The 13,940-nt window shown below is 33.9% G+C and overlaps 1 protein-coding gene and 1 long non-coding RNA gene across 2 annotated transcripts; both read right to left on the bottom strand.

Annotated features, from left to right (window-relative positions):
* Window positions 1–7,363: 7,363 nt before the first annotated feature.
* LOC128514953 (uncharacterized) lies at window positions 7,364–9,143 on the bottom strand. Its single transcript, XR_008356578.1, has 3 exons — window positions 9,000–9,143; window positions 7,865–7,937; window positions 7,364–7,465 (listed from the first exon to the last, which is right to left on the bottom strand). It is a non-coding gene; the product is annotated as an uncharacterized LOC128514953 (long non-coding RNA).
* A 2,805-nt stretch (window positions 9,144–11,948) lies between these two features.
* LOC128515258 (trace amine-associated receptor 13c-like) lies at window positions 11,949–12,935 on the bottom strand. The gene has a single exon (XM_053489367.1). It carries the CDS (start codon window positions 12,933–12,935, stop codon window positions 11,949–11,951), a length of 987 nt encoding a protein of 328 aa, XP_053345342.1.
* Between the last annotated feature and the right edge of the window lie 1,005 nt (window positions 12,936–13,940).

Raw genomic sequence — 13,940 nt, 5'->3', positions numbered from 1 at the left:
TTTCTTTCAAACGCTCCTCCAACCATCCAACCCTTGCCTCCAAATTCAAAAGCTTTCTTGTCAAAGTTGTTAACTCCTGCTTCGAAACATTCACTACGCTGGGACACTAGTTTTTAATCAGTGCAGTCTGAACAAACCAATTTTAGGAGTAATTTATTACCCTTATTACAACATGGACATGTACAGTACATGGCTATTTATCAGTGTTATAATAAAAAACAATTACTGTACATACTGATTTCTTTTTTACAAGCCGAGTTGCGGCCTGGGCATGGCTTGTTCTCCTTTCCAGATTTCTGTAGAGCGATTTTGAGGATAAAACAGAAGGACAACATGAACTTAATAAGAAATGGTGTAAATAAAAATGGATTTTTACCCCTTGCTTTTTGCTAGTGCAAACTGTGACTTTCTTATAAAATGTCATTGCCTCCATGCCTGTTGTAAGATTAAATTCAGCAAGAAATGTGTAATACCAATTTTACGCGAACTGAAAATGCATACACTGTAGTTAGGCTAGTTTAATAGAGCATTTTATATTATAGGACCCCCCCTCCTAAAGATAGTGTAAATGTTTTGGTATGAACTGCATTTACGAAAAAGAAAACCCAAATCACCAGCTCGAATGACTGTGAAGTAGTTAGGACAACTACAGTATCACTATTTGCACTTTTTTGCAATTTGTAATTATCCTTGTACTGTAGTTATCAAAGTCATTGTATTAAAACCATTTGTACTTAGTGTGAATAGAATCTAATGGTATTAGTATTGGGCGTTAATATGTGCTAAACATGGGAATAAAAGCTAATAGAAAAGCAAATAGGCCTATACAGAAACTGAATACAGAAACTTTCTTTAAATACAAAAAAATTGTTTGTTGTGTTTAAAAATAATTTAATACTGTACTGTAGCAAACATCGACATGACACTATTTATATGTAATTAAACATACCATACATATGCATATTAGGAAGAAGAGTTAGGGCAAAAACGTTTTAGTCATTAAAGTCGTTTTAGTCGTTTAAAGTCATTATAATGCATGAATTCACGTTTCATCACACAACTGTTTACTGCAGAGATGAGATTAAACGCTGTTTGCCAACATTAATGTAGTGTGTATTTTTGAAAACACTGTTACAACAACGACAACAATATTATTATATATGGATATTTTATTTATTTCACATCAGTCCATCACATAAAACCTGCATGGCTCCGCTTCCTGCCCAAAAGAAGAAACTTGGTGTAAAATTCTGAACAAATAGACAAATATATAAGATCCGTTTCTATTTGTTCTGAATTTATTGTAGCTGTTTTCACACAATTACTAAGTTGCATGTGCATATAGACTATACTATACATTGCAGACTTTGAATGATTATACATATAATGTGCTCTTCCATGTGCCACCTAGTGGGAATTCTGTGAAGTACAACACTTGGATGAAAATTGCAAGGTGCGCACTCGCAGAATAGCGCGGCAGTCAGCGGGAACAATTGCGTCATGCCGCAGAAAAAAAACACCCCTGTTTTTAAATGCCACATCTGTTTCACGCATACACTTCTTGTTTTGACGTCAAGTGCCACGTGATTACAACTGAGCCAACGTTTTTACTCTCTCTTGCGCTCGTAATTGTGGGTAATTGCCTCCTCTGCTGGGTCTTAGTTAGCGTCTCTTACTGGTATAATCAACATGCGCGCATGCGTGTAATGTTTACTATAACACTGTGACCATGTGTGTGTGTGTGTGTGTGTGTAAAACATATTTTGTTTCGTGTCTGTATGCATGTGTGCAAATGGATTACGATAAAAATCTATTTTCTCTCTTTGCTTAAGGTTCAGCCTGCTCTTTGTGTCTGTACGCGCATGCGTCATTACTGATTATTACACGTAAAAAGTAATCAGATTACTAATTACATTATTTTCAAGTTGCTTTGAAAACATTTGTTACAGCATGCATTAACGTCAGCGCATCTTGGGCTACACCGTTAACCCTTCTTCTTTCCTGTTGTTTCTAAATAAAATGATCTCTTTTGCTCTAAGACCCCACCTTGTGTTAGTGGTCCTTATAGGTTAATAGTATGGGGCAGGGGTGGATAAATGGTTGTGTTGGACTGCTGCCAAGGAGGTCCCTGGTTTACCTCCAAGTGTCCAGATACAATCCTGCATCAAGCAGGCAACCCGATCCTGTAAATAACTACCACAAAAATGGCAGATGTAAATCCATTGCCCAATGTTCAGGACACAGACTGAACTGTCCATCCTGTTGTCCACAACTTGCTGTGAGGTGAAGTGTTATTCCAGTACATCCTGTTTCAGGTTTTAAAAGCCTCACAACAAATTTAGAATGCTTGAGCTTGTTCAACATGCAGCTGTTTCAGACATGACTCAAGCATGTGCTGAACCATGGGTAAAACAGTATAAACAAATGGTGTAATTAATTATGAAAATGCTATAAAATGTTAATAATAATAATAATAATAGATATTAATTGTAACACTTAAAAAAAAAACTACTAAACATTATAATAATTTCTATTTAGATTTGCAAATGTGGTATTAAATAATACTTTAGGACGTTTTCCCCATTTTTGTTTTTTTTATCTTTTAAGAAATATATATATATATATATATATATATATATATATATTTAAATATATGTTATAGTATATATAAAGAATGAATATAAACAATAATAAAACTGAACTTGTTATACACCTTAAATCATTTTAAAGGTTACAACAGATCTACACTAAGTGTATTTTTTTTCTGAGAGTGAATAACATGTTTAAACAAGCAAACAAACAAGCAAATAAATAAATGAATAAATAAATAGATTTTAGATTAGATGAATAATTAATTCATTTGCAGTTCTTTTAGGTAGCACAATATTGATGACATAAATAAGTTTAGAAACTGTTGTCCTGATATTTCAATTGATCTTAGCAGGGATACACACATGGCATATATAAATATGCTGGCAAATCTTCTTTAAAAAACTTTAAATATCCTTACATCCTAATACTTTGATGGACTATTTTTTTGAAAATGTAAAAAAATCCAACCCTCCTACCTTAAAAGTCATTACAAAATGTTTCTAAATGCAGAATCTGTTTTAAATATTTTGCGAGTTAAAATTAATTTAACACATTTTCTGAACCATGGGTAGAACAGGGCATAAATGAATGGATTAATAGTGGAATTTAGGTAAAGCACAATCATTACTTTTAGTAAATATTCTAACTGAAACTTAATAACATTTCCTAGTAAACTATAAATAAAATATGGAAGTAAACACATCATAAAAACAGACACTAAAATTCCTAAGACTTTAGCTGCTTTTCTCTCAGATTTCATTGAGTGTGAGGTGATTTTCTGTGTTTTAGACCGTGCATTATTATTAAGCTCTCTGATAGCAGTAGCATGTTTCTTAGCAATCATAACAATCCGACTATACAATATGAATATGACAGCAAATGGAAATATAAATGTTATTACAAGATCAACAGCAGACAAAACATCATTTAAATTGACAAAACACTCTCCAGGGCAGAGGACAAGATTAAGATTTCCGTTGACATAGGGGAGCATTAAATTATATACCAGCAAGACAAACCAGTGAGAAAAAACCACAACGCACATTTTGTTCACAGAGACTGTGTTTGCATAAACAAATGGATTTGAGAGGGCCAAATACCGATCCACAGCTATCAGAACAATGTGGTATATGGATAGGCTTGTCAGAAAATATCCAGTCATCATTACAAACATGCATAAATCCTTGCCTAAAATCCAACATGACTCTATCGTCCAACTTAACATGGGTGACAACACTAAAGCACCAATGAGTAAATCAGACACAGCCAGAGAGAACACAAGTACATTGGTTGGTGTGTGAAGCTGCTTGAAATGGAAAATAGAAATGATAATGAGCAGATTTCCACAAAGCGTTAGAAGAACCACAGCAGCTGAGCACATGTACAATGAGATATAAAGTGCAGAAGATGCAGATCTCTTAGGACAGGCTAAATGCATACAACGGTCAGACTGGTTAAACTCTGTCAGGTTCATGAATACAGTGTTTAGAAATGTAAAACGCCAAAAAAAACAACCTACATATCTGCCACTGTAGATGTAAAATATTACTGATTAAATTGAATGTTGAAAACAAGTTTCTGCTAAGTATCTGGGGTTTTATATAGTACAGAAATAGATATACCACTCCCTTAAAGGTAATTGAATATATGATGTCATGCCTTTTTGTAATACTGTGTGGTGTGCAAAAAAATAATAGACATTATATTTATTTAAAAATAAAATTATTAAAATGTGAAAATAAAATATTTTTAGGAAACAGACCCCCAACTCATCTACAAACACAAATTGACTATATTAAAAAATAATAATTTCCAGTAAAGAAAATAATAGAACACAGCTAAGGACAGCTCACCTCTATTATCTTCTAAACTGAATAATTTTTTTCTTTTGTCACGTGACTCTCATGAACGCTATGCAATGCATTACACAGGAAAAACAAAATTAGGCGGTTCTCATGAGTTTTCTAGTCTGAGCCGTTTATTTTTTTGAATCTCTTGCATAACGACTAAGACTAGAAGACCCATAAAAAAGACATAGCAGCTAATCTTAGTGCTTTAGGACAGCACAGGTTCTTAGAGGTTAGAGGTTAGTGAGTGCAACTTTACAAATGTGTTTAAATTAGCGAAGATGATGTCTGATGCAGTAGTATGCTCTGGTTCCATCCCAATGTGACATGGCAACATAGTTACCAGGTCCAGGTTGTGCTCCGAAAATAGTATAAGCCTTATAGACAATTGGAGTACTTTAAAGTAAAAGCTGGCCTGTTAGGGTAGGACAGGGTCCATCCCACTTGGGAATGTGCTGCTAGGCCAGGGAGCAGACATACATGTTAACCCAATCATCTGCTAGCTGCATAGACTCATCAGTCAGGTTTCACCTGATTGCGTCCATTCCCCAGGCTAAAAATCTTTTTAGAAAGACCCAGAAAGTCTTTTTTAGTAATTTAGTTAATATAGAAACCGAAAATTCACAGCCAGCACCCCTGATCTGAAGCTAGGACTGTTAAATATTAGATCTCTCATATCACTCAGGGTTAACAAAACTATCACAAATCAGGAGTTTTATATACTGTGTTTAACAGAAACCTGGGTTTAACAGAATAAATATGTAGCTTTAAATGAAGCTATTCCTCCTGGATACAGCTGCATATATCAGCCTCTTCTAACTGATAGACGAGGAGGCATCACAGTTATTTACAATCATAATCTGACTCTCATACAAAAACACAACCACAAACATAATGCATTTGTTGTTGTCTATAGTAACATAACAAGTGTAGCTAGAAATCTTAACTCTGCTCAGTGAATCCTGCTAATCATTTTTTACAGATTGTGGGGCCATTGGGAGAATGTACGGTGGCCCAGAAGGGCAAATCATCTTTCCCGTATATGTGTGTGTTTTTTCCCTTGTAAGTGTGTTTTTTTTTCCCTTGAAAATGTCCGCTTTTTCCCTTATAAATGTCGTTTTTTTCCCTTGAAAATGTTGTTTTTTCCCTTATAAATGTGTTTTTTTTTTCCTTGAAAATGTCCGTTTTTTTCCCTTATAAATGTGTTTTTTTTTTCATTGAAAATGTCCGTTTTCCCCTTATAAATGTCGTTTTTTCCCTTATAAATGTGTTTTTTTTCCATTGAAAATGTGCGCTTTTTCCCGTGTAACTGTGCGCTTTTTCCCGTGTAACTGTCTGCTCTTTTCCGTTTGTGCGCAACTACTTCTTTCCCGTGTGAGAACTCTTTCTCCAGTATTTTGCAAGCTAAAAGCTAAAGCTAATGCGCAAAGGACTATGGGAGTGGGGTCAAAACGCAACTGAACACGGAACCTTTCCGGATATCAGCTCCAGGACTCAACATCATGGAGTATACAGTGAATTATAGCGTGATAAAGTTATAATTTTCACAAAATTTTCAACTGCACACACTTACCAGGTAATGTTTAATATATAAAATTAATCAGATTTTACTGTTTTAGGCACTAATGATAACTTTGTAGCAGTGTTAATACTATTGGAGTGTTTGGGGGAAATGCCGAGCCGAGTGTAAATGGCAGTGATTAAAAGGAATATTATCTCATTTAGACCATTAAACACTGATGTAAACCATCAGCTCCATGGCATCTCTGTAATATACATCCACATATGGATTTATAAGCAAGCTAATATCACTATGCTAACCGCTAGCGCTTAGCATGGGGAAACTAGCTTGTTTATTAATATATATTAGTTTAATAGTGTATTTGGACACATATACGTGATGTAAACAGTTAGCTCTATTGTCTTTGTAAAATGCCTGTGAATGTGTTTCCCCCCCAATAATTTTAAAACTTAAACACTTTTGCACAATATTCTAATTTTTTTAGATAAACGGCATTTCAAATGACAGACTCATTGTTTACATGTGTATTTTAATTATTGGTCAATTTATGATACTTTTATTCTTGAACATACATTCACTGTACATACAGTAGATATACGTTGCCACTATTCATAAGCCTACATATTTTCAAATAGTTGGTGTTTTTATGTAACCCATTGCATTAAGCTGTTAAACATGACACCCTGGTTATGTTTGCAGATCACACTTGAAGCATTCAGCTTGAAATTTATCTCAGATTTCAGCTCATCTTTCCCATGAAACCTAAGGTCAGGTGAGATGGCTGGCAAATCAAGCAACAACATGGTCAGTGAAATAGTTGGTGGTAAAGTTTGACCTTGAGGGCCTACACTCCTTCTGGAAGGTGTAGATGATCATCTTCTGGACAACTTGTTAGGTCAGCAGTCTTCCCCATGATCGAAGTGAAATATTCTAATATTTTGACATACTAGATTTTTGATTTTCATGGATCATTTAATCATTAATCATTTAAATGAAAACAAAAGGTTTTACTTTTTGAATAACATAAAAATGTAATTTTGGAAATGCACTATAAGTAAATGTATGCAGAGGCGTTTGTTTTACAGTTGAAGGAGTCCTTCGCTGTAAAATGTTTAAGAACCTCTGTTTTTACTGCTAAACATATGGGATTAATGTATTCATAAATATTATGGAATATGTTGTTCGAACTGAAACAGAGATGTCACTAATATCTCCAAGGCAGCATGCTTTAGTTAGTAGAAAAACATTATTGATGCTAAAATCACATACTGTATATAAGCCTGTACCCTCACACAGAGTGGAGTAACATCTGATTCTATTCAGTGTCATTTGCAGCAATGCTTTACATGCACTTTAACTGTTTTGCTAAATAATAAGCAAACTAGAAATAAATACTCAACTATAAAATTATATTAAAGACTTTATTTACAAATTAATAAAATACATGTATGTATTGTTGGTGCAAAAAGGCAGAGCATCAAGGGTCCGTCCTCTCCACGACAATCTACAACAGGGGAGAAATAAAGACATGTTATTATAAGTGTCTAGTAAAAAGACTTCATGGTGTTACTATGCAGCTCCATGGCATCTCTGTAATATACATCCACATATGGGTTTATAAGCAAGTTAATATCACTTCATGATGTTTGACATCATATGACATCAGTTTGACACATGCAGGCAGATACGCACACAAAATTTCATAGAATGCAAGCTTTTAGTAATGCTGTGTATTAAAACCAATTATTTGGTTTTGCTATTAAGGATTGCTGCAAAATTTGGCCCCATCTCCACCATTCATTAACACACACATGTTCATGAAGAGAAATGTGTCCCTGTCCCCTGATTAAGATGTGCTCAGTGGTGTTCTTGAAAAGAGAGGTAAATACTTCAGAGCACTCACCTTCTGCTCAGGATGTAAAGCTGGTGTAGAAATCAGCTGATACACAGGCAGTTGATGATTTACACACAGTTCACTGTGAGAAGAAAAACACACAATTATACATATTATAAGGAGTATAAACATATATTTAATGACTTTAATGACTAGAATAGATAGAACCTGAACAAAAGCCCCTTTTCTTGACTGTTACATACATTGTGTAAGCACATAACTAACTATTCAGAAGATCTCTAGCTATGATAAAACCACTACATTATACAGCAGTATACATTATATGGCACTCAGGAGCTCCAATAAACTACATACAACAATTCGTTAACCATCTGTAACATTTAGCACATAACAGGAGCAGCTCAGGGATAATTAGCAATAGTTGCTGCTATCTTAGCTCTTTTAGTAAGCTAGCGCTTAGCATAATTATATTAGCTTGCTTATAGATTCATATTTGGACAGGCATTTTACAAAAACAATAGAGCTAACTGTTTACATCACGTATATGTGTCCAAATACACTATTAAACTAATATATATTAATAAACAAGCTAGTTTCCCCATGCTAAGCGTTAGCGGTTAGCATAGTGATATTAGCTTGCTTACAGATCCATATTTGGACAGGCATTTTACAAAAACAATAGAGCTAACTGTTTACATCACGTATATGTGTCCAAATACACTATTAAACTAATCTATATTAATAAACAAGCTAGTTTCCCCATGCTAAGCGTTAGCGGTTAGCATAGTGATATTAGCTTGCTTATAGATCCATATTTGGACAGGCATTTTACAAAAACAATAGAGCTAACTGTTTACATCACGTATATGTGTCCAAATACACTATTAAACTAATATATATTAATAAACAAGCTAGTTTCCCCATGCTAAGCGCTAGCGGTTAGCATAGTGATATTAGCTTGCTTATAAATCCATATGTGGATGTATACTACAGAGATGCCATGGAGCTGATGGTTTACATCAGTGTTTAATGGTCTAAATGAGATAATATTCCTTTTAATCACTGCCATTTACACTCGGCTCGGCATTTCCCCCAAACACTCCAATAGTATTAACACTGCTACAAAGTTATCATTAGTGCCTAAAACAGTAAAATCTGATTAATTTTATATATTAAACATTACCTGGTAAGTGTGTGCAGTTGAAAATTTTGTGAAAATTATAACTTTATCACGCTATAATTCACTGTATACTCCATGATGTTGAGTCCTGGAGCTGATATCCGGAAAGGTTCCGTGTTCAGTTGCGTTTTGACCCCACTCCCATAGTCCTTTGCGCATTAGCTTTTAGCTTGCAAAATACTGGAGAAAGAGTTCTCACACGGGAAAGAAGAGCAGACATTTACACGGGAAAAAGCGCACATTTTCAATGGAAAAAAAAACACATTTATAAGGGAAAAAACGACATTTATAAGGGGAAAACGGACATTTTCAATGAAAAAAAAAACACATTTATAAGGGAAAAAACGACATTTATAAGGGAAAAAGCGGACATTTTCATGGAAAAAAAAACATTTATAAGGGAAAAAACGACATTTATAAGGGAAAAAGCGGACATTTTCAAGGGGAAAAAAACGACATTTATAAGGGAAAAAACGACATTTATAAGGGAAAAAGTGGACATTTTCAAGGGAAAAAAAACGACATTTATAAGGGAAAAAACGACATTTATAGGGGAAAAAGCGGACATTTTCAAGAAAAAAAAAACGACATTTATAAGGGAAAAAGCGGACATTTTCAAGGGAAAAAAAACACACTTACAAGGGAAAAAACACACACGTACGGGAAAGATGATTTGCCCTTCTGGGCCACCGTAAGAATGTTATATAGTGAGATGAAACCAAAATAGAACTTTATGTTTGAAGAAGAAAGAATACTAAGTTGCATCCAAAGAACACCATACCTGCTGTGAAGCATGTGGGTAGAAACATCATGCTTTGGAGTTGTTGTTTTTTTTTTCTGCAAAGAGACCAGGACAACTGATCCGTGTAAAGGAACGAATGTGGGGCCATGTATCATGAGACTTTGAGTGAAAACCTCCTTCCATCAGCAAGGGCATTGAAGATAAAACTGTGGCTGGGTCTTTTAGCATGACAATGATCCCAAACACACCATTACCATTGTCACTTTTAAATATTATATATATATATATATATATATATACATACACCTTTTTTTTCTTCTATATTTCTATATTCATATATATTTGTACTGCGTATGACTGTGTATGTGACAAATAAAATTTAATTTGAATGGGCAACAAAGGAGTGGCCTCATAAGAAGCATCTCAAGGTCCTGGAGTGGCCTAGCCAGTCTCCAGATCTCAAATCCATAGAAAATCTTTGGAGGGAGTTGAAAGTCCATGTTGTCCAGCAACAGCCCCAAAACATCACTGCTCTAGAGGAGATCTGCATGGAGGAACGGGCCAAAATACCAGCAACAGTGTGTGAAAACCTTCTGAAGACTTACAGTAAAAGTTTGACCTCTGTCATTGCCAACAAAGGGTATATAACAAAGTATTAAGATAAAATTTTGTTATTGACCAAATACTTATTTTTCACCAAAATTTGCAAATAAAATTCAATAATAATTTCATAATTTGCAAATAAATTCCTACAATGTGATTTTCTGGATTTGTTTTTCTTATTTTGTCTCTCATAGTTGAGGTATACCTATGATGAAAATTACAGGCCTCTCTCATCTTTTTAAGCGGGAGAACTTGCACAATTGGTGGCTAACTGAATACTTTTTTTGCCCCACTGTATGTCCATACCGTATTAGTAGGAGTAAATTAGTGTGTAGTAAAGTGGAGGACACAGTGACAAGTTAAAAATGTGCATGAGGTGCAATCTGCAGAAGGGTTGTTTATAGCAGTCTGTAACTTAAAACTCAAATAAAAATAGCAGGCCTAGGTCAATACAAAGAAATACATCAGTGTAGACAATAGAAATTGAGTTTTTAAAGTAGTTAAAAATAGGCCCTGGTCAGACAGGTATTTAGGTCTTAGGAACATCCAAATGCAGGACAATAAATAAACAAACAAGTAAACAAGGATCAAAGAAGAATACAAAAACCTAAAAATAACACAATTTTAAAGTAAATGGTAATGCTTGTTCTTATCTTTATCTATGAGGTAAGGGACTTCTTGTTTTAATACAAATGTGTTTTACATATTTACCAAACACAAAAGAACCAAGACGATAAAGGAAAAGTGCTGGAATTTGAAAAGGTGGCCTGCATCTGGACAGATATCCTCATCAGGTGTTACAATAATACTATGTGGGCACAGCAGAAGGAGTGGTAAAAAATGTTAGTAAAACATGAAGCTTGAAGCACGGGTAAAAGATTTATATGAAAATTGACTCTTAAACTCAGATGAGGCTATTCATCTTACTTAATGGCATACTAAGCTTTGCACAACTAGACTTTGCAACGTATCCCCACTCTTCTTAGCAGCTCTCAAGTTGAGTAAAATTTTATGGTGACCACAACTATGAAATAAACAAAAACACACACACATATATATATGGATAGATAAAACAACAACTGTGTCTGTCTTCGTTCCATGCTGCAAAGAGGATGAGTCTTGATTCTCTGATTCTTTCTGCACCTACTGTGTTTATAGGTTTCAGCTGTGTATATAAAAACTTAAAAAAAAAAAAAGAATATCTTGCAAAATAGTTCAAGCCATAATTTGTCATAAATGAGATTATTATGGCTTACTGTACATGATTTTTGCGCGATATTTAAATGTTTTAAGTTTCACCTGTATGTATGCATATGTATATATATGTACAAAGAATACAACATGGGTGTGCCCAGCTTCTTAATAGTGTATACTACTATTAAGGTAATTAAAATAAATAAAACACAAGCCCACTTAAGATATAAATTATTCAAAAACTATGATCCTGATATCTGAACAGATTTTTGTGAGTACACAGCTATGACATTTTACAGTATAACGATATATCCAGGAAACGCTCATTAAAAAACTCAAAATATTTTCTAATACTTTTTCCAGTAAATTGGTCAGAAAGATTAAAAAATTGCTGATTATTATAAGTAATTACATTATAAAACTTTTCTTAATGCAGAATCTTTTTTAAATATTTTGCAAGTCAAAATTAATTTAACACATTTTCTGAACCATGGGTAAAACAGGGCATAAATGAATGGATTAATGGTGGAATTAAGGTAAAGCACAATCATTACTTTTAGTAAAGATTCTAACTGAAACTCAATAACATTTCCTAGTAAACTATAAATAAAATATGGAAGTAAACATATCATGAACACAGACATTACAATTCCCAAAACCTTAGCTGCCTTTCTCTCAGATTTCATTGAGTGTGAGGTGATTTTCTGTGTTTTAGACCGTGTATTATTATTAAGCTCTCTGATAGCAGTGGCATGTTTCTTAGCAATCATAAAAATCCGAGTATACAATATGAATATGACAGCACATGGAAATATAAATGTTATTACAAGATCAACAACAGACAAAACATAATTTAATTTGACAAAACACTCTCCAGGGCAGAGGACAAAATTGATGTTTCCATTGACATAGGGGAGCATTAAATTATATACCAGCAGGACAAACCATTGAGAAAAAACCATAATGCACATTGTTTTCACAGAGACTCTGTTAGTGTAAAGAAATGGGTTTGAGAGAGCCAAATACCGATCCACAGCTATCAGAGCAACATGATATATGGATAGGCTTGTCAGAAAATATCCAGTCATCATAAAACACATGCAGAAATCCATCCCTAAAATCCAACATGACTCGATCATCCAGCTTAACGTTGGTGGCATTAGAAAAGCACCAACAAGAAAGTCTGACACCGCCAAAGAAAGCACAAGCATGTTGGTTGGTGTGTGGAGCTGTCTAAAATGAAAAATAGAGATGATGACAAGCAGATTGCCACACTCGGTTAAAAGAACCACAGCAGCTGAACACACATACAGTAGGATATAAACTGCAGGAGATTTAGATCTCTCTGGACAGGAGAAATATTCACAGTGATCAGAGTCTCTAAACTCGGTCAGGTTCATGAATGCAGTGTTTAGAAATGAATTTAAAACAACAACTTACATATCAGAAATGTAAAACAATAATGTTTAAAATTCTATGTAAAAATGAATGACAAAGAATCTAAATTTTTTTTTATACGTTACAAATAGATCACACCCTCAAAGTTCATTGGACATTTGAAATCTATGATGTCATGCCTTATTGAAAAGAAAACAAGGGTTAAAAGATATTATGCACATTTATTTAATTGACTATATATATATATATATATATTTTTTTTTTAATATTATTATTACTTTTTTTTGGGGGGGGGGGTTGGTGATCTTTATTAGCATTAGTGATTGATGGTTTAACAGTTTGTAGAAAAAGTAAAACACAGACAACCTGATATAAACAGCTTATACAGTCTTATTAAAAAAGATCCCTAGATATCCCATAGGCATCCCTAGATTAAAAAAAAAACAGATTTTGTTGATTTTTTTAATTGAAATGATGTTAACACAGTCTCTCTTGCAAATAGAAATATATATATATATATTTTCAGCGAACATTGATGCACAGTTCCCTTCTCTGTCCTTCTCCTCTGTGTTACGCTCTTGTAACCAAAGGATGATCCGTTTAGTTCTTTTACAGTTTTCTGCTTGAGTAAGGTTAGAAAATGGGTATAATAATATACAAAAATGATAGGATTAGTAAATATTACTAGTATAATGTTAGTTTAGATATTATATAAGGCTTTAATACTACTATTAAAGTTGTTTGAAGAGTTTGTCTCTGCTTTCTGTGTATCTATTAACTTCCATAAATTGAGTGCCTGCACAGCCTGTGTTCATCTCTAATGCAACAGAAGAACAGAGGGCTGCTTTTTCACAGAAGCCTTCTAGGTATTGGAAATTAACCTATTTTAAATAGGACGTTGGCTTACTTAAAGTACCAAATCCCTAAAATATAATTGAAATTCAATAACATTTTCCACACTTTCCTCTCACACCAACTAACTTCATGTTCTCTCTCACTGCATCTAT

This window comes from Clarias gariepinus, chromosome 2 (assembly GCF_024256425.1).
Source record: "Clarias gariepinus isolate MV-2021 ecotype Netherlands chromosome 2, CGAR_prim_01v2, whole genome shotgun sequence".
Lineage (NCBI taxonomy): Eukaryota > Metazoa > Chordata > Actinopteri > Siluriformes > Clariidae > Clarias > Clarias gariepinus.
This window is presented reverse-complemented; position numbering and strand designations above follow the sequence as displayed.

What these genes read in the sequence shown, in the direction of transcription:
- LOC128515258 (XM_053489367.1), bottom strand. Translation starts at nt 12,935, where the DNA reads ATGAACCTGACCGAGTTTAGAGACTCTGATCACTGTGAATATTTCTCC.